Source organism: Gymnoscopelus microlampas, assembly GCF_963454915.1.
Source record: "Gymnoscopelus microlampas genome assembly, chromosome: 7".
Lineage (NCBI taxonomy): Eukaryota > Metazoa > Chordata > Actinopteri > Myctophiformes > Myctophidae > Gymnoscopelus > Gymnoscopelus microlampas.
Window position 1 is genome coordinate 14,010,827 of NC_139944.1, and position 27,156 is coordinate 14,037,982.

General features: G+C 43.6%; 4 protein-coding genes across 4 annotated transcripts; all 4 read right to left on the reverse strand.

Annotated features, from left to right (window-relative positions):
- Window positions 1–768: 768 nt before the first annotated feature.
- Window positions 769–8,500, reverse strand: LOC311048436 (exosome complex exonuclease RRP44-like; the record flags this gene model as incomplete). Its single annotated transcript, XM_084061694.1, has 2 exons — window positions 769–2,607; window positions 5,702–8,500. The coding sequence occupies 2 exons, from the start codon at window positions 8,498–8,500 to the stop codon at window positions 769–771; spliced, it is 4,638 nt and encodes a 1,545-aa protein (XP_083917820.1).
- A 2,385-nt stretch (window positions 8,501–10,885) lies between these two features.
- LOC311048438 (ADP-ribose glycohydrolase MACROD1-like) lies at window positions 10,886–11,890 on the reverse strand (the record flags this gene model as incomplete). Its single annotated transcript, XM_084061697.1, has 1 exon — window positions 10,886–11,890. One exon carries the CDS (start codon window positions 11,888–11,890, stop codon window positions 10,886–10,888), a length of 1,005 nt encoding a protein of 334 aa, XP_083917823.1.
- A 2,522-nt stretch (window positions 11,891–14,412) lies between these two features.
- Window positions 14,413–15,213, reverse strand: LOC311048439 (macro domain-containing protein PG1779-like; the record flags this gene model as incomplete). Its single annotated transcript, XM_084061698.1, has 1 exon — window positions 14,413–15,213. One exon carries the CDS (start codon window positions 15,211–15,213, stop codon window positions 14,413–14,415), a length of 801 nt encoding a protein of 266 aa, XP_083917824.1.
- A 5,440-nt stretch (window positions 15,214–20,653) lies between these two features.
- On the reverse strand, window positions 20,654–21,517 carry LOC311048440 (macro domain-containing protein PG1779-like; the record flags this gene model as incomplete). Its single annotated transcript, XM_084061699.1, has 1 exon — window positions 20,654–21,517. One exon carries the CDS (start codon window positions 21,515–21,517, stop codon window positions 20,654–20,656), a length of 864 nt encoding a protein of 287 aa, XP_083917825.1.
- Window positions 21,518–27,156: the final 5,639 nt, after the last annotated feature.

Below are 27,156 nucleotides of genomic sequence, written 5' to 3' on the forward strand. Positions count from 1 at the left end.
TCATAGATATTATTTCTGGTGGCCAACCTTTTATAGCAGGGCAAATGCAGCATTCCAAAAAAAAGGGGGTTTTGCCCCCTGGGTAAGGATAAATGCCCACATAAATGGAAAATAATACAATATGTAGTAGGGTTCCATGCTTCATCTCTCACCCCTGGAGTAACATGGAGTTCCACATCACTCAGTCTATGATGTCAGTCATCTATTTAAATTTTGTTATGGCTAAAAACCCAATTTATAATGGTAGAGTTGTATGAGGCCAACACAGCGTGCTGTAAACGGGAGGAAAATCATCAAAGTCCCTGCACGGCAGATGGTAAAGTTTTGAGATTTTGGGTCTTCCTCTACTTACCAGCAATATCAAGATCACTACCATGCCCACTACGGGCATGGTAGTGACTGGCTGTGGGAAAGGAAGTACTTTACTATTGTAAAATGTATAAGAGGTGTTATTCATCAAAACAAAAGTCAGTGCATCAAAGATGTCTGCTGTGGGGGTGCCAGGTGACACAGCCACACACTACCAGTTGCTCCTTGTGAGCGTGAGAGGCTGGGTTTGAATCCAACCCCTGTCTTGTCTCGCATGTCGTTCCTCTCTACTCTTGATTTCCCATTTCTAAAATTATCTGAAATAAGGCATAAAGAGCCCCCCAAAGTCTTTGTGAAACAAAAAATCTCAAACAACTCTGTTTAAATTCTAAACAGAGTTGTTTGAGAATTATTTTTCTAAAAACCTGAGAGAACACTGGGGAGTTACTACTTTCTGTGTCAGTGGTCCAGTTTGGGTTTCTTGGCCCTCGGTTCAGTCTCTGAGTCTGGGATGCTCACACCAGGAATCATGGGTTCAACCAGTTCCATGCGGATCTTCTGGTTCTGAATATTGGAGTCATCTACACTGATGGTCACCTTCACCTTGTCAAACATGTGGAAAATGTGCTGCTCTACGGTCAGAGTAGGGACCTCTTCATCAAAACTGAGTTTTGGCCCAGACTTGTCCTTGCCATCAAAGAATACGGTTCCCTCCAGGCCAAACTTTGGGATGAGGACAGTGATGGCGTTCTTCCTCACAAACAGGACGTAGCCCTCCTCATTCAGGATGCCTTGGCTCTTTAAGAACAATTGTGTATGGAAGGCCACGGATGCCCTCTGTGCATACTGAGCCATCTTGTGTCTGTAGTTGAGGTTGCTGCAGAGGGCAGACAGCTTGTGTTTGTTCTCCAGGTCTTGGTAGGTGCTGTCTGCTGCTATAGCCACCGCCAGCAGACGATGGACTATGATATCTGCATATCTCCTAATGGGTGAGGTGAAGTGTGTGTATATGGGTGAGGCCAGGCCGTAGTGGTTGAAGTCGCTGTCCATGCCGGAGCAGAAGTAGACAGCCTGCGGCATGCAACGGGTGGCCAGGATGCGTAGCAACGTGTTGAAGTAAGGGAAACCGTCCACTGTGGCCACATTCAGAGAGTCAGCCAGAGCTTTGGCCGAGTCTGTTTGGATCTGCAGGCCCTTAGACTTCGCAGCCTTGGTGAGGATGCCGTAGTTTGATGGGGGTGGTGTGGGGTGCTTCCTGAGCAGGGAACACTCAGAGAATTCATCGTAGATCTTCTGGGCCACAGAAATATTGGCCAGCACCATGAATTCCTCCACCATGGAGTTGGTTTCCATGAGCTCTTTGGTCTGGAGGTCAATGGGGTCGTGGGTTTCACTGTCCATGTGGAAACGCACCTCTATAGATGACAGGGTCAATGCACCGTTCTCTGTCCTCTGCTTTTTGAGGATCTTGGCCAGCTTGTTGAGGCCTCGTAGGCTTTTAGTGATGTCATCTTTTGTCGAGGCATTGTCTATCCTCATCTGAGCTTCAGCGTAGGTCAGCGATGCCTTGGATCTTATGACACTCTTTGTAAACCTGGTCTTCAGAATCTCCGCCTTGTGGTTCATCTCCCAAATACACGAGAAGGACAGTCTCTCCACATTGGAGCGTAGAGAACACAGATTGGAGCTGAGTAACTCAGGAAGCATGTCTATTGTCCTGTCACATAGGTACACAGTGGTCCCTCGATTGGCAGCTTCTATGTCCAGCGCGTTGCCAGGTTTGATGAAATGACTGACGTCGGCAATGTGGACACCAACCTCCAGGTTTCCGTTGTCCAGCTCCCTACAGTGTAGGGCATCGTCGATGTCCATACATCCTGGAGGGTCCACACTGCACACCATCAACTGCCTCAGGTCCTCTCTCACAGCCATGTCCTCTGGTGTGATGGTCCAGGGCATCTTGGGGAGGATGCTGAGCACAGTCTGAGAGAATGCCTGGTGTGGGATGTCATGTTCCAACAGCAGCGCCTCCATCTTGGTCTCCTTGTCCCCCGCGCAGCCCATAACCCTATGGCTCGCTAACGTGGCAGCCTGGCGCGCCCCGATGCAAATCTGGGGGATACGTCGGTCCGCTGCGGTGACGTTTAGCGTACCACAAAGTGATCTCCAGTTCCTCTTTATGGTGCCAAGCACTGTGTGTGTGGACTCCTGTTTGCATTCAGTGAAAACTCCCCTTCTGCACCGATCTCTCAGATAGTGTTCTCTCACTATCTTCATCACCCCACCCGACCAGATGTTCTTAACGAACATATTAAAGTTCAGTATGATGCCGATAAAGTATCAAACAAGACATTTTTTATTTATTTTAACAATAATGTTATTCACAGACACATCTCACTCAAAGCCCTAGTGTGAGACCTGGTGGACTGACGTCACTCTTGTATGACGTGTGTATGATGCAGTGGTTCTCAAACCTTTTCTGGATCAGGGCCAGCACTTGAAAATCTCTAAAGTGTTCGCTGCCCATCCATCTGAACACTTAACTCTATCAGCTCAGCTGCCTACCGGCTGAGTTAAGTTCCTTTACTTGAGTAAAAGTACAGAAGCAGGCCTATTGACATCCAAATGTTGAAGCTGAAGTATAAAATATGGCATAAAATGTTAATGGATGTTTTGTATTAATCACAAACTAGTAATTAAAGCTGTCAACAATTGCAGTGGAGTAAAAAGTACACTATTTGCCCCTGAGATGTAGTGAAGTAGTATTGAAAAAAGGAAATACTCAAGTAAAGTTGAAAGTACTTCAGTAAATACATTTAGTTAGATTCCACCACTGCTCAGAATAATATGGATCAGGATGGAATTACGCTACACAACTGTTTCTCAACCTGTGGGCTGGGGCCCACTGCTGGGCCATGAGGATATTGCAAGTGGGCCCCCAAATAATTGACAAAACACTAAGACTTAAAGATAATGTAACATTAATGCTAAACTGATAATCGGCTGATTGTTTGACCAGATCGAAAGCCACTATGAGAATTATCCAAGAAGTAGGTAAAACCGATATGTAATGCTTCAGGCTGTGGAAACCAACTATTGATGAGTTGTATTGTTGCTTATCTCTCTGGAAAGAGTTAATGTTGCTCTGGGTCGCTGTTGGAACTCAATTAACCAAGGCCTTCTGAGGCCTTTACTGTTGGCTGCGGCCCTCATGTCACTACGTTTATAGAGGTAGTGTCAGGCATATCCATATATGGAGCGGGGCAGCGGGCTATGTCAGTTATGCCCAAATCTGGGACTATGATGTCAAGTCCTGGACGTTTCGGTTATCTCCATATATGGAGTTCCAGGAGGGGTTCTCTGATGTCAGAGCTAGGTATGTTAGGTATCTCCATGTATGGCTATACATGGAGATACCTAACATACCTAGCTCTGATGTCAGTCTTGGGGAGGTTGATTGTCTCCATCTATGGGGATCTCATTATATGGGAAGGTTGGGATCGAATAGGTCACTAAAGATCGGGACTGAATAGGTCATGGTCATTCATCCCCTTATAAAGGTTTCTGGGCATCCTGCCATGGTCCACCTTGCGGTGTTATCCATCTATGGCTAATGCTGGCAAGTATGCCCTGAATGTTCTTTACAATTAATATTAAAAACAATTCATGTAAAAGAAGTCATGGTATTATTTTCTTTAAAATCTTGAAAAAATGATTTTCATTGTGATACAGATTATATAGGAGCTTAAAGTATACTACGTTAGTTCCATTGATCCAATTAAGCCACAACTCAATCGATTGATTGATCATTAAAATAAACATGCTCTGAAAATGCATGCGGCCCATTGCTAATGTTTTTGAGATTTTCAAGTGATCCAGAAACCACAGAACTACACAATACCACAGCATGGCATTAAAGGGATAGTTCACCCCAAAAAAACACATTTTTTTCTATTAATTTGTCACCCCATGGAGACTTGAATTCATGGATATGTTTTTGTTTTGTCGCATTCCTAAGCCAATAATTGGATGACCATCGGTAGGAGACACAAAGGAGACTCTTTGTGTCTCTTACCGGAACCGCTGCTGGTCATCAAATTATTGGCTTAGGAATGCGACAAAACAAGACTATATCCATGAATTCAAGTCTGCATGGGGTGACTAATTAATAGAAAAAAAGTCATTTTGGGGGTGAACTATTCCTTTAACGTAAGGCGACGATAAACTCCATCTCATCGCACAAGCACGCCTGGATGCTGCAGCACAAGACAGAGCAGACATCCTATAGTATATGGCAGTGGTTCTCAAAGTGGGGTACAGGGACCCCCAGTGGTCCTTGAGGGGGCTCCAGGGGTCCCCAGCCAAATGGGTTAATACAGCACCACAATCATTTTAACCACTTTAACCCTATTTTATACTTCGGATATTCAAAAACAGCCTATCAACAAGCTCACATCACTTTGCGATGCTTTGTGAGCTTGTAGATCAGCTATTTTTGGAAAATCGTGAAAATATGTTAGTCATCTTTTCTGGGGGTCCCTGGCACAAAATCATTTCAGAAGGGTGTCTGCAGCCAAATACATATCAATTTGGGGTCCTTGACATGAGAATGTACAGTACATGGTATCTAATTTTTACATACAGCACCCAGGGCCCTCGCATTAATCAAATCATCACATCAAACTGGAACATTATCACTTGAGCCATCACTCAGAAAACTGTTCCCAAACCATTATCCATTATCTCCAACAGATGAGCAAAGTCCTGGCTCAGGAGACCAGGTGTAGTGACAACATGCTATGCACTCAAACATTCACAGACCTCAAAACCAACCATATCTACAGTACAGTACCACCTCAGAGATTTCTTCAACAACACCACCTACAGTGTGCATACCGCCTCACTTAAGTTGGCCCTGTGGATGTTTTTATGTTGGCCGCACAAAACGCAGGGTTTTGAATGAACCACAAGGGGGAATCGCCTTAAGAAACTGTGACACCATGGTATTTCCAGGCCTAAATGAAGAAATCAATTTTGGACCATTTTTGGAACCACTTTTTCGCCACTGTATTTTTTTCACCTATAACTCGACAGTACACTTGTGCAAACAGACTCTGCCCTAACGAAGGCCACTTGGCTGAAACACGTCGGGAAATTTTATTTTCTGTTCATTCAAGTGTGCCAGAAAGCCTGTCTAAGCACAGGTAATCTTGCAAACCACTGCATCAAGTGAAACATTTCGTGCATACTGCCAGTAGTCCAAGGAAGAGACACATTTTACAAATTAGCCTCATGGTGACGCTGTAGCACTTTATGTAAAACTAAATTCAATGCTTGAGCTTTGCAACTACGACTGGCACTATTGGGAAGCCAACTGTAGTTCCCGGCTCACACCAGGAATCATGGGTTCAACAAGGTCCATGCAGATCTTCTGGTGCTGAACATTGGAGTCATCTACACTGATGGTCACCTTCACCTTGTCAAACACGTGGAAAATGTGCTGCTCTACGGTCAGAGTAGGGACCTCTTCATCAAAACTGAGTTTTGGCCCAGACTTGTCCTTGCCATCAAAGAAGACAGATCCTTCCAGGCCAAACTTTGGGATGAGGACAGTGATGGCGTTCTTCCTCACAAACAGGACGTAGCCCTCCTCATTCAGGATGCCTTGGCTCTTAAAGAACAATTGCGTATGGAAGGCCACAGACGCCCTCTGTGCATACTGAGCCATCTTGTGTCTGTAGTTGAGGTTGTTGCAGAGGGCAGACAGCTTGTGTTTGTCCATCAGGTCTGGGTAGGTTTTTTCTGCAGCTATAGACACCGCCAGCAGACGATGGACTATGATATCTGCATATCTCCTAATGGGTGAGGTGAAGTGTGTGTATATAGGTGAGGCCAGGCCGTAGTGGTTGAAGTCACTGTCCATGCAGGAGCAGAAGTAGACAGCCTGCATCATGCAACGGGTGGCCAGGATGCGTAGCAACGTGTTGAAATAAGGTAAACCGCCCACTGTGGCCACATTCAGAGAGTCAGCCAGAGCTTTGGCCGAGTCTGTTTGGATCTGCAGGCCCTTAGACTTGGCAGCCTTGTTGAGGATGTCGTAGTTTGATGGGGGTGGTTTGGGGTGCTTCCTGAGCAGGGAACACTCAGAGAATTCTTCGTAGATCTTCTGGGCCACAGAAATATTGGCCAGCACCATGAATTCCTCCACCATGGAGTTGGTTTCCATGAGCTCTTTGGTCTGGAGGTCAATGGGGTTGTGGTTTTCACTGTCCATGTGGAAACGCACTTCTGTAGATGACAGGGTCAATGCACCGTTCTCTGTCCTCTGCTTTTTGAGGATCTTGGCCAGCTTGTTGAGGCCTCGCAGGCTTTTGGTGATGTCATCATTCATCAAGGTATCGTCTATCCTCATCTGGGCTTCAGCGTAGGTCAGCGATGCCTTGGAGCTTATGACACTCTTTGTAAACCTGGTCTTCAGAATTTCCGCCTTGTGGTTCATCTCCCAAATACACGAGAAGGACAGTCTCTCCACATTGGAGCGTAGAGAACACAGATTGGAGCTGAGTAACTCAGGAAGCATGTCTATTGTCCTGTCACATAGGTACACAGTGGTCCCTCGATTGGCAGCTTCTATGTCCAGCGCGTTGCCAGGTTTGATGAAGTGACTGACGTCGGCAATGTGGACACCAACCTCCAGGTTTCCGTTGTCCAGCTCCCTACAGTGTAGGGCATCGTCGATGTCCATACATCCTGGAGGGTCCACACTGCACACCATCAATTGCCTCAGGTCCTCTCTCACAGCCATGTCCTCTGGTGTGATGGTCCAGGGCATCTTGGGGAGGAAGCTGAGGACAGTCTGAGAGAAGGCCTGGTGTGGGATGTCATGTTCCAACAGTAGCACCTCTGTCTCCGTCTCCTTGTCCCCTGCCCTGCCCAGACTACGCACAAAATGACCATTGGGGTATCTGGAGTATTTATTCCAGCCGTCAATAGCCACCATGATTCTCTGGCTCACCAGTGCGGCAGCCTGACGCGTCTCAATGTGAATCCTGGGGACATGGCGATCCGCTGGGGTGAAAAGGTGTCGTGTTGCCTCTTTAATCAAAGAGACATTTAGCATGCCACAGAACGGTCTCCAGTTCCTCTTGATTATTCCAACCACTTTGCCTGTGGGTTTCCTGGCTAATTCAGGCCCTACGCTCTTCAGTGGCTTCTCCCCCTCTTCTTCCTCAGTGGCGTCATCGTCCTTGGTGCTGCCCTCATCTTGCAGCAACACCAAAGAGGGTGCTACCCACTGGTCTCTCGGCAACAACTGCACAGCAACCACGTCATTGTGCACCGCTCTGTTTAGTTGCTGAAGACCCTGCAGGAGAACCTCTTGGCTGTCCACCCCCTCTCCCTGGATTAAGACAGTGGCCTCCAGGTAGTTATCCCTGCTGGCCCTGAAGGTGCCCTGGAGGAATGTGCCGCTTTTGATGCCTGCTTGGATTCTGGAGAGAGGCAGATGCTCTGGGAACACCACCTTATCGGTGCTGACTTTATTATTTTCATTGATGGTTAACGCCAGACGATCCACCAGCTCAGGGTTGGCGATCAGACTTTTGATGTACTCCTCACATGTGTAGGCTAGAAGTCCGCCCTCCACTGCCTTCTCCTTGTTTTCTCGATCATTGGTGAGGAGGACCACATTGAGCCCATCCTCCTTCACCTCACTGGTCTTCAGGTGCTGGTTGTACCATGTGGCCGCCACGCGGATGGCACGGTCGTTGCGGTCATTGGCGCTCTCCCCCGGTTCACGCTCAACGAACGTCTCTCTATGGTGTTCGTTTGTAAACACATAAACACGTTTGTCTTTGTCATGGGTGATGTCTTTCAGGCGTTTATAGACTGGTGGGCTGCGATGGCGGACCTCCTGGAGCACTATCTGTAGGACAATGACATTACGAATCAATGGGTCCTCAAGCACGTCAATCTGATGCAACACCACGTTAGTGTCAGGAAGCAGGTAATGTGGAAAGACGCACAGGTTGCTCTCAATGATTGCATCCTTCTGCAGCACCGTGGCCTCCTGTTTGCATGTAGTGCACACTTCACTCCCACACCAGATATCATCTCTCAGGTAGTGTTCTCTCACTATCTTCGTCACCCCACCCGACCGGGTCTTCGTAACAAACGTTTTAGATTTCAACATGATGCCAAAGTATCAAATGAGGAAATGTGGGTATATTTCAATAATACAGCATCCACAGATGCAACGCGCTGAAGGCACCATATGTGTCGGATCTGGTGGACTGACATCACTAATCTAAGATGTATCTATGATGCATGACTCTATATTTGGGCAACATTTCAGGCCGACCTAGATCGGTCCCGCAGGGGAATTTCAGTCGCCCAGAGGTAGCACAGCAGTTGAGAGTTATACAGTTACAGATACAGAGTAAGGAAAGTACTGTCAGATACAGCAATACAAAGGTAAGAAATAACAATAAGAAGCGCCACCAATAACAGTATACACCTATACAACTATCCTGCAATATGCAGAAAAACAACACCAGGTTACAGTGTCCTCACAGTATCCCGCACAAAACAAACAAAAAGTGTCGGTGACAAACTGTGCAACCAGTGCAATCAAATGAATTGTACTGCAAAGAAAACAGTGCAAACGGTACAATAACCATACCCTAAAAGTGTCATTAGAAGTCAGAGTCCTTAGTACAACTTTTATTCCAAGTTATTTGACACTTGACCTGGCAGAGGACATGCTAATTGTCTCATACTGTACATCAGCCATTGGACTAGAATGGTACACTCAATGGAACGTATATCTCTGCTAGGCACTCCCTATTTTGGCATGTCTATTATGTCGGCCATCTATGACGTATCTCCTGTTAAAATTGCCTTGCCAGTGGACGGTGAGTGACACAACCATTACATGCCCATATATGGAGATCACTTTAAACTAGATTTGAAGGCCGCAAAATGGCCTGAAAATCTAGTTTTACAACAAGATCCCCAATATTGAATCACGCATTGAGGGACCTATGGTGACCAACTTTAATTGAAATGAGTGTGTGGGAACTTTCTGTGCCCTCTCCAGTTCTTTATATAGCTAAATATAATACAAATGCCACTGTGTTGCAGAAACGTGTTTTTTTTCCCCCAATGAAATTAGTTATTACAAATGATCGTTAGTCACGTGACAATGAGCGTCAAAGAAAACTAAAGAAAAACGGAAATATCCAGTCGATACCAAATTGGGTACATCGAAAAAAGAACCTTCACTTATGTCCATATGGGGACTGTACATCATCGTCATTGGGAATGCTATTCCTCATAGCATGCGGCCACCCCTGGACGTAACATACGCATGCTATAGTGATTAAGAACCAAAAATGTTGTCCATTTCGCAAAAGGGGTTCTATTTGGGGGTCCTTGGCGTTGAAAAGTTTGGGAACAAAAACTCAGTGTGTCCGTGTCAGCGGGGATAACGCTGTGCATGTCACTTTACAAGTAGCAGATGGATCTTGATATTAGAAAAAAAAATGACTTTCACTATTTTTACGAACTTAAAATGCCCTTGATTGTCAAAAACTGCCTACGGAGCCTGTGGAATCAGTCACAAGCATATATCACAACAGATTAGCATAGGAACACAATCTACTTTTCTCAGCTGATTATCTTCGAAAAAAAGCTAAAAAATAAATAAATGAATAATAGAATCATGTGGGTGTCCGAAGTGGAACTGGGACATCATGTGACCAGCCTGTGACATCAGGTGTCTTTGACATGCTATGGTCGCTGTTGGGTGGAAACCTTGTATGTCTAAAACTGTTCTTTTTGTATTATTTTAAAAACATTTTGAAATGGTGGAAACAGCCATACAAGCTCATAATGCGCCGCACCGTGACCCGTTTTGAGCTTATATAGATCTGCTATTGTCACTACTTTTGTGTGACACTTGTATGGTGTTTCCCTGCCTGTTTATGTTGTAAACTACATCACTTGCTTTAGTATCACTTGTACTTTGAAATTTCCACCATTTGTTTTCCACCAAAATCACCACTTTTTTATCACATACCCTCATCCGTGTGTTTCCCTTTTATTTGTTGTGGCCTAGAGCCAGGCCATAACAATATTGTTACCTCGATGAATTGTTTTAACAGTAATGATCTAGTAGTCGTCAAGAATCCAAATCAGAAGGACAATATTCGCTCATCATCACTGCTCCAAACATGAAGCATTTGTTAGAACAATCTACAAACTGAACCCAACTCCAAAAAGATAGAGATTTGGAGGATGAAATGGTTCTCAACGTCAGGTCCGGAGACCACCAGGGGTCCAAATGGAACCTTACGGGTCTGTAACTCTTGAGAGTGTACAAAGGGAACCACATGGACCCTGAGGATCTTACAGTGGAGACTGGGGTCTGAGAAAAGAAACGGGGGTCTGTGACCTAATGCATATTGTGAACCTGTGAACTCAATATCGCCCCATCTGGCCGAGTCAGTTTATATCAAACGGGGGTCCTTGAAAAAAGAAAAAAGTAGAGAATCACTGAAATAACAGGATGATGAGCTCACATCCCTTCATGTTCAGTTTGTTCTTCAGCATCTGAGGACGTTTGCTCCTCAGTCTGCTCCTCAGTTTGCTCTTTATCATCTATGGGCCCCTTGGAAGCCCTTTCTTCCGTTTTTCCCTCTTTCTCTGTAGAAGTTTGCTCTTTATCTGTGGAAGTTTGCTCCTCAGTTTGCTCTTTATCATCTATGGGCCCTTTGGAAGCCCTTTCTTCCGTTTTTTCCTCTTTATCTGTAGAGGTTTGCTCTTTATCTGTGGAAGTTTGCTCCTCAGTTTGCTCTTTACCTGTGAGCCCTGAAGACGAAGCCCCAGGGAAGTACAGAGGCAGATTCTTCAGATAAATCTCCTTGTCCTTTTGCAGGAACACGCAGAAGATGACCCTGTCAAACTTGTCGTGATGCACATCCAGATATTCCCTCACGGTCGCCAATGCTTCGCACGCAGCCTTCTCCCGTGGGTAGCTGTAGATGCCGGTGGAGATGCAAGGCACGGCCAGGGTGCGAATATTGTTTTGGGCAGCGAGCTCCAGGGTGTTGCTGTAGCACTCCCTCAGTCTGGCCCTGTCCTCCGCCCCGACACCTCCAAAGACAATAGGCCCCACCGTGTGGATTACATACTTTGCTGGGAGGCCATAGCCGCCTGTGATCTTGGACTTGCCCGTTTGGCAGCCATTGAGGGTAGCACACTCCTTCATCAGCTTGTGACCAGCAGCGTCATGGATGGCTCCGTCCACTCCGCTCCCCCCCAGCAAGCTCTTGTTGGCTGCATTGACAATGGCGTCTATCTCCAGCTTCGTAATGTCACCGCCATAGAGGGATATCTTCTGGTCCAGCTTCTCGTTCCTGGGGTAGCGAGGCCTTTCACTGCCATTTGAGATGGGAGTGAAAACAGGGATGTCCTCCAGTGAATGATATTTATTAGGAGTCTTGTAGAACGGTCGCCTGTCCTCAACAGACAAAGACAGCAGGAAGTCCTTGGTCTCCTTCCAGGAGGAGTTCAGCTTCATGGTGGCTCGCTCACTGCTGCGGAAAGATACACCCGTGTACCGTGACATCAAATGTTGTCTAATTGCTCTAAATCTGTCAGCAAATGAAAGATGTCTTATTTTATAAGAAACCTTACCTTTGTTAAATAATGAAATATCCAAGCAGAGAAACTAACACTCAGGTATCAATTGATCTGAATGGCTGAGGACCTTTTCGTGGCAATATATATGTGCATTACACTGTGACGTATGACCCATATATGTCACTGCAGCGTCGGGTCATCAATGCCACGCCACTATATCAATTATGGAAATCAGTTGACTGACATCATAGACTGGCCACATGATCCAAGATCCACATGGGAACCATGCCACTATTAGAGCCTTCTTTCTTTCTTTCTTTCTTGTGTTTTATTAATCAACTAGGCCGATAACTGCTGGTTATGCAATACTTGTTATACCCGTGTGGTATATCCAGGATTAAAAGTAGTTATTACACATGATAATATTACTACCACGTTATTTTGTTATAACACATTCGTTTAATAATAACCAATTTGATGTCACAGATGAGTCCACTATTCCTCTATAACTCTGAATGATTGAGTGAGTTTGGACACAGTCCTGTGTTTGCAAAAGAAATGCAGACTTTATTAGCGAAAAGCTTTAACATTTGTGAATACATGAAGATTTTATGTTTTACAGGTGAACTAATTAAATAGATGTAGACAACAAACACATGTCTCAGGCAGAACGTGACAATGAGCGTCAAAGAAAACTAAAGAAAAACGGCAATATCCAGTCAATACCAAATTGGGTACATCGAAAAAAGAACCTTCACTTATGTCCATATGGGGACTGTACATCATCGTCATTGGGAATGCTATTCCTCATAGCATGCGGCCACCCCTGGACGTAACATACGCATGCTATAGTGATTGAGAACCAAAAATGTTGTCCATTTCGCAAAAGGGGGTCTATTTGGGGGTCCTTGGCGTTGAAAAGTTTGGGAACAAAAACTCAGACTTTAACTATTTTTACGAACTTAAAATGTCACAAGCATATATCACAACAGATTAGCATAGGAACACAATCTACTTTTCTCAGCTGATTATCTTCGAAAAAAAGCTTAAAATAAATAAATAAATGAATAATAGAATCATGTGGGTGTCCAAAGTGGAACTGGGACATCATGTGACCAGCCTGTGACATCAGGTGTCTTTGACATGCTAGGTCGCTGTTGGGTGGAAACCTTGTATGTCTAAAACTGTTCTTTTTGTATTATTTTAAAAACATTTTGAAATGGTGGAAACAGCCATACAAGCTCACAATGCGCCGCACCGTGACCCGTTTTGAGCTTATATAGATCTGCTATTGTCACTATACTTTTGTGTGACACTTGTATGATGTTTCCCTGCCTGTTTATGTTGTAAACTACATCACTTGCTTTAGTATCACTTGTACTTTGAAATTTCCACCATTTGTTTTCCACCAAAATCACCACTTTTTTATCACATACCCTCATCCGTGTGTTTCCCTTTTATTTGTTGTGGCCTAGAGCCAGGCCATAACAATATTGTTACCTCGATTAATTGTTTTAACAGTAATGATCTAGTAGTCATCAAGAATCCAAATCAGAAGGACAATATTCGCTCATCATCACTGCTCCAAACATGAAGCATTTGTTAGAACAATCTACAAACTGAACCCATCACCCAAACCCAAACTGAACCCATCACTGAAATAACAGGATGATGAGCTCACATCCCTTCATGTTCAGTTTGTTCTTCAGCATCTGAGGACGTTTGCTCCTCAGTCTGCTCCTCAGTTTGCTCTTTATCATCTATCCATCTATCCATCCTTTGGAAGCCCTTTCTTCCGTTTTTTCCTCTTAATCTGTAGAAGTTTGCTCTTTATCTGTGAAAGTTTGCTCCTCAGTTTGCTCTTTTTTTTTTTTTTTAAACCTTTGTGTTTATTTGGCATTTTCAGCATGTTAGACAGGGGATCAACATCATATCATATCGTTTCTACACATCGTTCTTTCATTTGTATACTCCCCTGGGGGAAAAAACATCCTTTTATCGATTCATTTTTTTACATTTTCTCCCCCCCACCACCCTCACCACCCCCTCCCGTACTACTGGTTAGTGTCCTTACAGCATAAAACAAAATACAAAGGAAAAGAACATAAAATATATATATCTATATATACACCCATATACATGCACATTCATACACATATACAAATCCATATATATACACATACATATACATACCCATACATACATACATGCCCACACAAAAAAATAGAAATAAAGTAAAAATTGAACACACATCAGAAAATAATGGTTGAAAAGTAATGGATGAGTAATGATATTTAAATAATAATGAAAATAGTAAAAGTAAAAAATAAAAAATAAAATAAAGGAAAAAGAAAAATATGAAAGAAAAAAAAAGAAAAAGTCCCCCCCTCTCTCTCTTCTTAAATCTTAGCTTCAAGGCCTAGATGCAGCCGGGCTATAGACACCATCCATAATAGACTCTCAATATTCCACATCATTTGCCTCATTGAAGTCAATTAGTTTACGCCAGATTCTTTCAAAGTCAGTTTGCTCTTTATCACCTGTGAGCCCTGAAGACGAAGCCCCAGGGAAGTACAGAGGCAGATTCTTCAGATAAATCTCCTTGTCCTTTTGCTGGAACACGCAGAAGATGACCCTGTCAAACTTGTCGTGATGCACATCCAGATATTCCCTCACGGTCGCCAATGCTTCGCACGCGGCCTTCTCCCGTGGGTAGCTGTAGATGCCGGTGGAGATGCAAGGCACGGCCAGGGTGCGAATATTGTTTTGGGCAGCGAGCTCCAGGGTGTTGCTGTAGCACTCCCTCAGTCTGGCCCTGTCCTCCGCCCCGACACCTCCAAAGACCATAGGCCCCACCGTGTGGATTACATACTTTGCTGGGAGGCCATAGCCGCCTGTGATCTTGGACTTGCCCGTTTGGCAGCCATTGAGGGTAGCACACTCGTTCATAAGCTTGTGACCAGCAGCGTCATGGATGGCTCCGTCCAGTCCGCCCCCCCCCAGCAAGCTCTCGTTGGCTGCATTGACAATGGCGTCTATCTCCAGCTTCGTAATGTCACCGCCATAGAGGGATATCTTCTGGTCCAGCTTCTCGTTCCTGGGGTAGCGAGGCCTTTCACTGCCATTTGACATGGGAGTGAAAACAGGGATGTCCTCCAGTGAATTATATTTATTAGGAGTCTTGTAGAACGGTCGCCTGTCCTCAACAGACAAAGACAGCAGGAAGTCCTTGGTCTCCTTCCAGGAGGAGTTCAGCTTCATGGTGGCTCGCTCACTGCTGCGGAAAGATACACCCGTGTACCGTGACATCAAATATTTTATAAGCAACTGGGTTAAAGAAATTGATGACTCACTCAAAGTCCACTATATGCCAGCAAAAAGGACTGAGTTTGCTTAACAAAGGGCTAATCAGTCCTCACATTTACATATGAGGTGTGATGAGTACATCTGATGAAGCTTCAACGGTTGACTGAAACCCTTTGATAAAGAAAACAGAGGGTGGTCATCAATGTAAATAGCACAAATCATGAGTTCCTCTCTTTTACTGATTCCCCAGGCAAGTAAGACAGTTGCTGGAATCCAAAAAGCAAGTTTGTAAGCAACATAGATAAGATAAATAAGATAATATAAAGTTGAGTCGCAGTATTTTTCCCTGACTGTGAAAAACCAAAGGTCACCAGACTTAAGCAATGGCTAAATGTAAATGAGTCCAAATCATTTGTCTGTAACCTTTTCTAAGTAGACTTATATGATATTCTGATATAAAACTCAAAACCTGTTGAATATACTTAAAGGACGACTTCACCACTTTTCAACCTATCTTCATATATTAGGTCCTCACTAATGCTCATGATAAAATGATACAATTTTTTTCTACTTGGTCTGTGTCTCATAGGAGGGCTGTGGACAGTCCAGAAACCCGTCTACCAGTGACATCATCGTTAGGCAGGCTTATTTTTTCCAAAAAGATTATCATTTTTTTATTTAGAGTTTTATTAAGGCGAGAACAATGGGATCTATTATTGCATTGCAACTTTCCAGGAATACAAAGCCTGCAGTTTCTATTAGCTTGGATTCCCCATCGATGATGTCACTGGTAGACGGGTTTCTGAACTGTCTACAGCCCTCCTCTGAGACACAGACTGATTAGAAAAAAATGGTACCATTTTATCATGAGCATTAGTGAGGACCTATTATATGAAGATATGTTGAAAAGTGGTGAAGTCGTCCTTTAAGATATACATTGTACAAAGCATTTCTACTTTTACTGCTTTAATAAAAAATAGTATAGATAAGTCACAGTGGACAAATGTTTATTTACACTGAAGCTCCAAAAAATAACCTGTATTTTAAATAGGACTGTATGAGTGTAACTTTGGTTTGCATTGATTTAATGGAATACTTTTTGGTCTTATTTTAATGTGTGTGAAATATTGAATGTGGATAATTGAACAAAGATTTGTTTAACTAATGAAATTAAGTAACAAATGTATTGTTTATGATATATGCTTAAAAACTGAATACTGTTGTGCCTGCATACTAATTTGTCACACACCTCCCGGCAGCGGCTGCTGCTGGGAGATAGAGCTTCTAATTGGATGATCGTTCTGTCAATGAAAGGCGGGTGTTAAGACCCCGCCCCGGAGGCAGTAATGTGGATAGTATATATGCACTAACATTAGACAGAAACAGAGCGCAGTACAACATTGTCCTTGTACCTTGTTCGCCTTTATGACAATAAAATAAATTGTTACAAACCCACTTTTGCAGAAACTGGAGCGTTGTTCATCATTTTAATACTCAGGAGATGATAGTGTTTTCGTTGGATAAACTTTGACCATTTACCACATCCGCTTTACCTGTTGTCAGAGTACTCATTGTCAGAGTACTTAGTGCAGTACCCATTTTATGTCGTCATATTGATCACATTAGAGATCTCCATATATGGGCAATTGGGCATACTGTACTGGTGGCAGCGGTGGCCTAGTGGTTAGAGGGGCGGCCTTGATACCGGAAGGTCCCTAGTTCGATTCCGCAATTCATCACATCAATCATGAATCACCGCTGAATAGCCCTTGAGCAAGGCTTCCATGCAGGGTCCGGCTGGAAACAAGCTTCGTGCTTAGTCCGACACCCTGGGTAAACAACAAACTTTGCTTTGCTTTGTATACTTGGAGGCCATCTATGACGTCAGTACTATTACGTCTTGATATTGATGACATCAGGGATCCATATATGGGGATTTAAAGTCGATATGTGGGGGACAATGGACAGATACAAGATGGACTAGACCGGGCACAGGCCTACTCAGGAACGATCCAGTTCACCCTGGGCAAGACCTGGGATGTTGGTTGTCTAGGAAGTTGACAACCGGAAATGGTTGAATTTGGCGGAAGTACCGCCCAAGGAAATGAAGTTGATGCTTTACAAATCTGTTAACATTCTCTGTGAATGAAACGAGTGTTGTGATTGGTCAAAAAAAATCACACCCTGTGTGAAGGAAGCGGTGCCTTTGGGGCGGGGCTTAACTCATTTCAGTTCGTCCCTATTGGTGGTCTGAGTCCACTTACCAAATGTGTACTTGGTAGCATGCTGCAAACTGGAATGATGGCTGTTTAAAGGCCAGCCAATGGGCAGACAGAGGGGGCGGGGCTTAAGTAATTACAGTTCGTCCCTATCGGTGGTTTTAGTCCATGTACAAAATTTGTACTCCGTAGCATGCTGCGAACTTGAGTTATGGCTGGTTAAAGGCCAGCCAATGGGAAGACAGAGGGGGCGGGGCTTCAGCAATTTGTGCTCGTCCCGTATTGGTGGTCTAAGTCCACATACCAAATTTGGACTTGGTGGCATGCTTCAAACTGGAGTTATAGCTGTTTAAAATCCCGTGCTCATCCCGTGCTCATGCGGGCGGACGGACATAACATACGCTGGGGGTCCCTGGAACCCTCTTTGATAACCAGTGGCACGTGTGGCCAATGAGAGGAGAGATGGCATAGGCAATCTCCAAGTCCGTGTGTGTGTGTGTGTGTGTGTGTGTGTGTGCGTGTGTTTGTATGTGTTGCTTCTTTGCCGTGCTCATCCCGGGCTCATACGGACACACAGACACACAGACACGGAGTCAAAGCCAAGTGTAGAGCGGTTGGCACCGCTAAAAATAGTTTCCGGGGAAACGGAAATCCTGTCCAATCAGGACTTCCTAGACACTCGCTGCTTTAGGTCGTGACCAGGCTCTTCTTTTCGCAGATGAGTGAGGCTGGGACCGAGGTTAGTTGGGAACGCATGTCCCACCCATTTATGCAATACCCATTGTCAGAGACCCGTTGTGTCTGTCTGTCTGTCTGTATGGCTGTCTGTCTGTGTCCCTTTTATGCCATGTATAGAGATCTCTGTATCTGTCTGTGTCTGCCATCAGCCTGGCGGATATAATGAGTGGCTGGGTCTGAAATCACTCCCTAATCACTATAGTGCACTATATAGTCACTATATAGTAGTGTGAGTATGCCATTTTATAGTGGTGTCCGGATGTGCAATGATAATTATATTATACCCTATGTCCCTATAGTGGACTCATCCTATCCCACAATGCATTGTGAAAATCAGGAGACAACCAATGGTCACTATCGCAAATGTTAATACCCTCATGCATTGTGCTTACAGAAAGTGCAGGTGTTTTATCTAACAAAATGTGTTTGATGTCACAGATGAGTCCACTATAGTCCTCTATAACTCTGAATGAGTGAGTGAGTTTGGACACAGTCCTGTGTTTGCAAAAGAAATGCAGACTTTATTGGCAAAAAGCTTTAACATTTGTGAATACATGAAGATTTTATGTTTTACAGGTGAACTAATTAAATAGATGTAGACAACAAAGACATGTCTCAGGCAGAACGTGGCAATGAGCGTCAAAGAAAACTAAAGAAAAACGGCAATATCCAGTCAATACCAAATTGGGTACATCGAAAAAAGAACCTTCACTTATGTCCATATGGGGACTGTACATCATCGTCATTGGGAATGCTATTCCTCATAGCATGCGGCCACCCCTGGACGTAACATACGCATGCTATAGTGATTAAGAACCAAAAATGTTGTCCATTTCGCAAAAGGGGGTCTATTTGGGGGTCCTTGGCGTTGAAAAGTTTGGGAACAAAAACTCAGACTTTCACTATTTTTACGAACTTAAAATGTCACAAGCATATATCACAACAGATTAGCATAGGAACACAATCTACTTTTCTCAGCTGATTATCTTCGAAAAAAAGCTAAAATAAATAAATAAATGAATAATAGAATCATGTGGGTGTCCAAAGTGGAACTGGGACATCATGTGACCAGCCTGTGACATCAGGTGTCTTTGACATGCTATGGTCGCTGTTGGGTGGAAACCTTGTATGTCTAAAACTGTTCTTTTTGTATTATTTTAAAAACATTTTGAAATGGTGGAAACAGCCATACAAGCTCACAATGCGCCGCACCGTGACCCGTTTTGAGCTTATATAGATCTGCTATTGTCACTACTTTTGTGTGACACTTGTATGATGTTTCCCTGCCTGTTTATGTTGTAAACTACATCACTTGCTTTAGTATCACTTGTACTTTGAAATTTCCACCATTTGTTTTCCACCAAAATCACCACTTTTTTATCACATACCCTCATCCGTGTGTTTCCCTTTTATTTGTTGTGGCCTAGAGCCAGGCCATAACAATATTGTTACCTCGATGAATTGTTTTAACAGTAATGATCTAGTAGTCGTCAAGAATACAAATCAGAAGGACAATATTCGCTCATCATCACTGCTCCAAACATGAAGCATTTGTTAGAACAATCTACAAACTGAACCCACCACCCAAACCCAAACTGAACCCATCACTGAAATAACAGGATGATGAGCTCACATCCCTTCATGTTCAGTTTGTTCTTCAGCATCTGAGGACGTTTGCTCCTCAGTCTGCTCATCAGTTTGCTCTTTATCATCTATCCATCTATCCATCCTTTGGAAGCCCTTTATTCCGTTTTTTCCTCTTAATCTGTAGAAGTTTGCTCTTTATCTGTGGAAGTTTGCTCCTCAGTTTGCTCTTTTTTTCCTTTTTTTTTAACCTTTGTGTTTATTTGGCATTTTCAGCATGTTAGACAGGGGATCAACATCAGTTCATCATATCATATCGTTTCTACACATCGTTCTTTCATTTGTATACTCCCCTGGGGGAAAAAACATCCTTTTATCGATTCATTTTTTTACATCCCCCCCCCCCCCCCCCCCACCACCCTCACCACCCCCCTCCCTACTACTGGTTAGTGTCCTTACAGCATAAAACAAAATACAAAGGAAAAGAACATAAAATATATATATATCTATATATACACCCATATACATGCACATTCATACACATATACAAATCCATATATATATACACATACATACATACATGCCCACACAAAAAAATAGAAATAAAGTAAAAATTGAACACACATCAGAAAATAATGGTTGAAAAGTAATAGATGAGTAATGATATTTAAATAATAATGAAAATAGTAAAAGTAAAAAAGAAAAAGAAAAATATGAAAGAATAAAAGAAGAAAAAGTCCCCCCCCCTCACTCTCTTCTTAAATCTTAGCTTCAAGGCCTAGATGCAGCCGGGCTATAGACACCATCCATAATAGACTCTCAATCTTCCACATCATTTGCCTCATTGAAGTCAATTAGTTTACGCCAGATTCTTTCAAAGTCAGTTTGCTCATATCATCTATGGGCCCTTTGGAAGCCCTTTCTTCCGTTTTTTCCTCTTTATCTGTAGAGGTTTGCTCTTTATCTGTGGAAGTTTGCTCCTCAGTTTGCTCTTTACCTATGAGCCCTGAAGACGAAGCCCCAGGGAAGTACAGAGGCAGATTCTTCAGATAAATCTCCTCGTCCTTTTGCAGGAACACGCAGAAGATGACCCTGTCAAACTTGTCGTGATGCACATCCAGATATTCCCTCACGGTCGCCAATGCTTCGCACGCGGCCTTCTCCCGTGGGTAGCTGTAGATGCCGGTGGAGATGCAAGGCACGGCCAGGGTGCGAATATTGTTTTGGGCAGCGAGCTCCAGGGTGTTGCTGTAGCACTCCCTCAGTCTGGCCCTGTCCTCCGCCCCGACACCTCCAAAGACCATAGGCCCCACCGTGTGGATTACATACTTTGCTGGGAGGCCATAGCCGCCTGTGATCTTGGACTTGCCCGTTTGGCAGCCATTGAGGGTAGCACACTCCTTCATCAGCTTGTGACCAGCAGCGTCATGGATGGCTCCGTCCACTCCGCCCCCCCCCAGCAAGCTCTCGTTGGCTGCATTGACAATGGCGTCTATCTCCAGCTTCGTAATGTCACCGCCATAGAGGGATATCTTCTGGTCCAGCTTCTCGTTCCTGGGGTAGCGAGGCCTTTCACTGCCATTTGACATGGGAGTGAAAACAGGGATGTCCTCCAGTGAATGATATTCATTAGGAGTCTTGTAGAACGGTCGCCTGTCCTCAACAGACAAAGACAGCAGGAAGTCCTTGGTCTCCTTCCAGGAGGAGTTCAGCTTCATGGTGGCTCGCTCACTGCTGCGGAAAGATACACCCGTGTACCGTGACATCAAATATTTTATAAGCAACTGGGTTAAAGAAATTGATGACTCACTCAAAGTCCACTATGCCAGCAAAAAGGACTGAGTTTGCTTAACAAAGGGCTAATCAGTCCTCACATTTACATAGAGAGGTGTGATGAGCACATCTGATGAAGCTTCAACGGTTGACTGAAACCCTTTGATAAAGAAAACAGAGGGTGGTCATCAATGTAAATAGCACAAATCATGAGTTCCTCTCTTTTACTGATTCCCCAGGCAAGTAAGACAGTTGCTGGAATCCAAAAAGCAAGTTTGTAAGCAACATAGATAAGATAAATAAGATAATATAAAGTTGAGTCGCAGTATTTTTCCCTGACTGTGAAAAACCAAAGGTCACCAGACTTAAGCAATGGCTAAATGTAAATGAGTCAAAATCATTTGTCTGTAACCTTTTCTAAGTAGACTTATATGATATTCTGATATAAAACTCAAAACCTGTTGAATATACTTAAGATACATTGTACAAAGGATTTCTACTTTTACTGCTTTAATAAAAACTAGTATAGATAAGTCACAGTGGACAAATGTTTATTTACACTGAAGCTCCAAAAAATAACCTGTATTTTAAATAGGACTGTATGAGTGTAACTTTGGTTTGCATTGATTTAATGGAATACTTTTTGGTCTTATTTTAATGTGTGTGAAATATTGAATGTGGATAATTGAACAAAGATTTGTTTAACTAATGAAATTAAGTAACAAATGTATTTTTTATGATATATGCTTAAAAACTGAATACTGTTGTGCCTGCATACTAATTTGTGAAGAAGGTAGTGCACGCACATCCCAAGTCCAGGTGCTTAGACAAACAAAGTATAAATGAAAAAGAATAAAGTCTGCACACTGGTGGTTGCGAAAAGCTCCAGAGTTTTATTGCTCGTCAACGTTTCGGCCTGTTCAGGCCTTCATCAGGACATATATAGTGGGAAAGGGCATACACAGAGGTTTATATAGGTACTACTATGCAATGATAGGCTCACCCTGATAGGGCAAGTGAGGACACATGCAGTCAACTCAATCAGGAGGTTGGCTAATACATAAAGTAAAAAATATATCTGTAGATAAACATTGTGTACCCATCCCAAGATCCAAGAATGGCAATAAACAAAAATACATTTAAAGTTTCCCAAGATCGATACTGATGGTCCATTGTGGAACCTTGGGCCGTCAACCTTTACTTTATAGAGTGTGGAGCACAGTAGCTGTGCTCCGGTTAGAAGGAAGGCCTTGATAGCAACTGAGTTGATATACTGAATGTAATAGATAAGGACTTCAGAATTCTCCAGGCGCTCAACCGAACGCCTGTTTGCATGCAGACCTAGATGTGGAGCGAATTGCCTTCGTGATATATCAGGTCGTATTGTTTTAATATCATTAATTTGCTGTTCTTTTATTCACATAGTATAAAGGGAGTGTCCCTTGTTTGTCAATAAAGATGCCTTGCGCATGTGAACGGTAATTTCTGTGTATGTCGTCTATAAACTGGACTTTAGGGTTCATTGAACCAAGAGTGACAGGTGTCTCACGGCACATCAGCTGGTGACCCCGACCGTGACCCTGTCCAGTCCAGACGACCGCTGGATCCATAAGATCCAAACAACAATTCGCCCATACACTATGTGCTACAATTCCTTGGGGCCCCAGGAAGGGTACACGCGGTGCTATATGTGAATTGTATTATACCAAATTTAGGTCAATTGTTAAAGATAATGTGTAAATATGATTGCATGCATGTGAAGTCACCACTGAACAGCAGATTGAATGACCTTTGTGTATTAATACTTAGGCTCTGTGCTTCCTATACCCCATGATGTCCCGTTAGTGGCTGGGTGGACCGAGTCGACCCTCCCAGCATCTGTCTCTCTGTATTCTATGATCCTATAGTTTACTGAGACAATACATTGTCTCTCTGTATTCTATATTTCTATAGACACCATTCTGTACTTCTATGAGACACTACACTAGCTGCCTTTGCACGGCTCTCTAAATCGCAAACTACGCCGGGTTCATGGGAAAAGATAGCACCTAGCCTAAATGTCGTCTTGTATGTTTTGTCTTGTATGTTCCGACGTCCGACCGAGAAGGTTTAGACTGGTAGTGCAGTCTTGACAAAAACTAAACACTTAGACTGACAGTGCGGTCTTGACAAAAAACGATACACTGTGTCTTGTATGTAGCGACGTCCGACCGAGAAGGTCTAGACTGACAGTGACAGTCTTGAAAAAAACTAACACTGCGACCGGTTTAGACTATTAGTGCAGTCTTGAAAAAAATATATACACTATGACCGAAAGGTCTAGACTGACAGTGCAGTCTTGACAAAAACTATACACTGTGCTTCAACGTCCGACCGAGAAGGTTTAGACTGGTAGTGCAGTCTTGACAAAAACTAAACACTTAGACTGACAGTGCGGTCTTGACAAAAACGATACACTGTGTCTTGACGTTGAAAGGCTGGCTCTGCAGCCTAGGGAAGACCCCTAAATGGTACCACAGTGTGTCATATATGTTGTCATTATATATGTATGTCATCCGAATGAATGAAGGCCTCTGTAAGTCCTGTTTGTTTGTTTGTTTGTAAGTGTTATATGTATGTTTTGACGTCAGAGACGTGTAGGCTGAAGGTGCGGAATTGGTCAAGAACAATACCTTCTGTCATTGTTAAGTGTACATGTTTGTATCTACTGTAAGCAGGAGGTGTGCTACTGTAGAACAGCTGACCAGTGTGACTGACCGTGTGACTGCTGCAGCTGAATGTGTGTCCCACTTTGGGGTAAGTGTTAGAGGTGAATGCATTAGGAATTGTGAGTGAAGGCCCGAGGACTGAGACACTAGGGGAATACTTTCTAGGGGGAGAGAGAGAGAGAAAGAAACTCAGTAATGCCCCACAGTCACGTAAGGTGCATCCAAGGCACCTACTACTTTTTTTGCTGAATTAAAATATTTGAGTTATATTGAAGTGATACCCCTGAGAATCTACATACTAAGTGTATCCAACGTCAGGTTGATGAGTGACTTTCAAAGTTTAAAATAAATAAGTGAATTACAATTAGTGAATTAAAAAGGTGGTTGAGCCATGCACTGAGGGAGAGAAATACCTTCTTCTTTAAATCTGGTAAAATAGATAGTTGAAAGAATGGGGGGAAAGGAAGGCATTTGACCTTCACTCCTTACCAGCGGCCTACAGCAGAGGCCCAAACATCCTGATAAGATTCCCACAACACTGACAGTGGAAAAGGAAAACAAAAGCTAGTTTCTGCATGTGATTTCTCCCAGCTAAAACATGGTTATGCATAGAAATTAAATCTGGTTGAAATTAGTGCCCCAACGTGAGCTTGTAGATCAACTAAATTCTCCATAGAATAATAAAATAAATGCAGAAATAATGTACTGTGACCAAACCCGCTTATATCCTTAATACTTCTACAATCCCATAAATTAGGGACACTGAGAACTAGGGAATGCCACCCTTAGATTTTATGATTGGAGTCAGTTATTTATAAAGAAAAAAGTGAGGTCAGAGGTGAGGAGAGAAATATGACGTTCAAATAAATTAGTTTCTTCAGAAAAATTCTGCACAAATAAAGAAAACAGTATGGCTTCCATACAGTAAGTGAGTCACTCCCCTTCCCCCCACTCCCCCCGTCAACTATTCTGACTATTTCGTATTATTAAGTGATGGGGCAACTATATTGTGTAATTATATTTTTTGCTAAAAGGAATTATGGTGTACAACATGTAAGTGGTTTACTTTCTTAGGAGGACCAGCCAGCAGAAACCAATCTAGACAAACAAAGCTAAATAAATAACTACGCCAATTTGACCGTTAGTAACAATAATAATTTTAAGAATGTAAGTGGGCAGAAAGCCCAAACGCTTATAGAGTGCGGTAATCATAAAACATTAGTTTTGTTATAGACCAAACATGTCACTAGCACATGAAGGCCAAGAGCAGAACAGAGGCCTTACTGACATCACGTTTGCCACGTTTAACCGATTTGCCACACAGACTGCAGGATCAAATTACAGACAAGTGCCACAGACACAGTGCCTGTAGGCATTCCACACAGGAGGTTAGGGGGTAGGCTCCCCAATCCCTTGTGTAAAACAGGCGGCAGCGGGGTCGCAAGGCTCCCAGAGCACGTTAAAGACGTATGTATAGTGCTGGGGAGAGACTGAAGGGCCCCCGTGTTCTGTCAAGGATGAATCAACATCCTGCTGTGGAACCGCCTAGTCGGTGTGCCGACTGCCGCTCTCTCCTAGGGTTGGCAGCACATGGTGCGTGGTTGACAGTCCACACCTAACCGGACGGGAGCTGCGTGACTCACCGGTTACAGGCAAGGCGGGTGAAAACGGTTAATATTCTGGTTCCCGTAGCCAAGCGGGGCCAGGACAAGACCGTCGGTTTCCTGCCTGGGGCGCCAACCACGCCAACGGGTAAGGGATCGCTATCGACTGGGTCACCCGCCGATCGGATCGCAAAAAGCATTAAAGCCATGGCGTGCTCCCCGACAGGAGACGTGTGGTCGCTGCTTCCGGCTCAATGTACAGTCAGGCCATCACAAGCTCAAAGCGACCGCCGTAGTGCAACAGTCATGTAAGCGAGTGATGCTCCTGTGATCGGTGGGCTTTGAAAAGAAGACGCCGGGAAGCAGGAGGCTTGAACTCTCTATCCAGGGTGACCTGGGTGTAGACCTCAAGTGGAAAGGGGTCTAGCCTTGGACTGCGCCCTGGTGCAGGAGGCACAGGAGTGGGGAGGTCCGAAGGACTTAAGTGTAATATACATACATATTCCCAAAATGGACCTTCACAGAAGTTAGAAATGTATTGATTCCACATTCGACGCTAACTTACAACATGAATGGCAGAGGTTCACTTCCAGCTATGACCTGATGGAACATGGAACTGTACAACAAACTACTGTGTGCTACAAGTGAAACACCACAACATAAACCATCGTTCTGGACATGACGTAGAGGGCCAGCAATAGATACAAGCTGTGATACGTGTATAAGTGCACTTCTGTGGACACCTATGGGGAACAGACACCAAGCCTTGGGGAAGCTTGGGTTACTCAGACTTTGAATGTTTCGAAAGACTTTACACCAGATCACTATTATGCTATGGTCACGGACACATGACCTCTCGTCTTTTCAGCCAGTGGAATATACGCAGCTGTGGTTGACCTCTTGCCTACTCTGTGTTGTTGTGGCCTCGACATGTGCAAACACATACATTTCTATCGATCTGGAGAGAACACAATTTATGTTTATAAGTGACAATAGCGAGGGAGACACACACACCAGAGCTATTAGTGCTTGGTCGTATCGTTATCTAGAACACAATTCGTTCTGCTATAAAATTATACAACAATATGACTAAAAATATTACTTAAGTGCCAAACTTTGATTAGTGGGTAGTGTCATAAGTGTAAGTTAAAACATTTTTATAGTAGGATAATATTACATAAGCAGTGTTAATTAGACGTCATGGACCTAGATTACTTCAATAATGTAATAAGTGAAAAAACAACCCTGTTAAGGGAGGTCCAGTGACAAGTG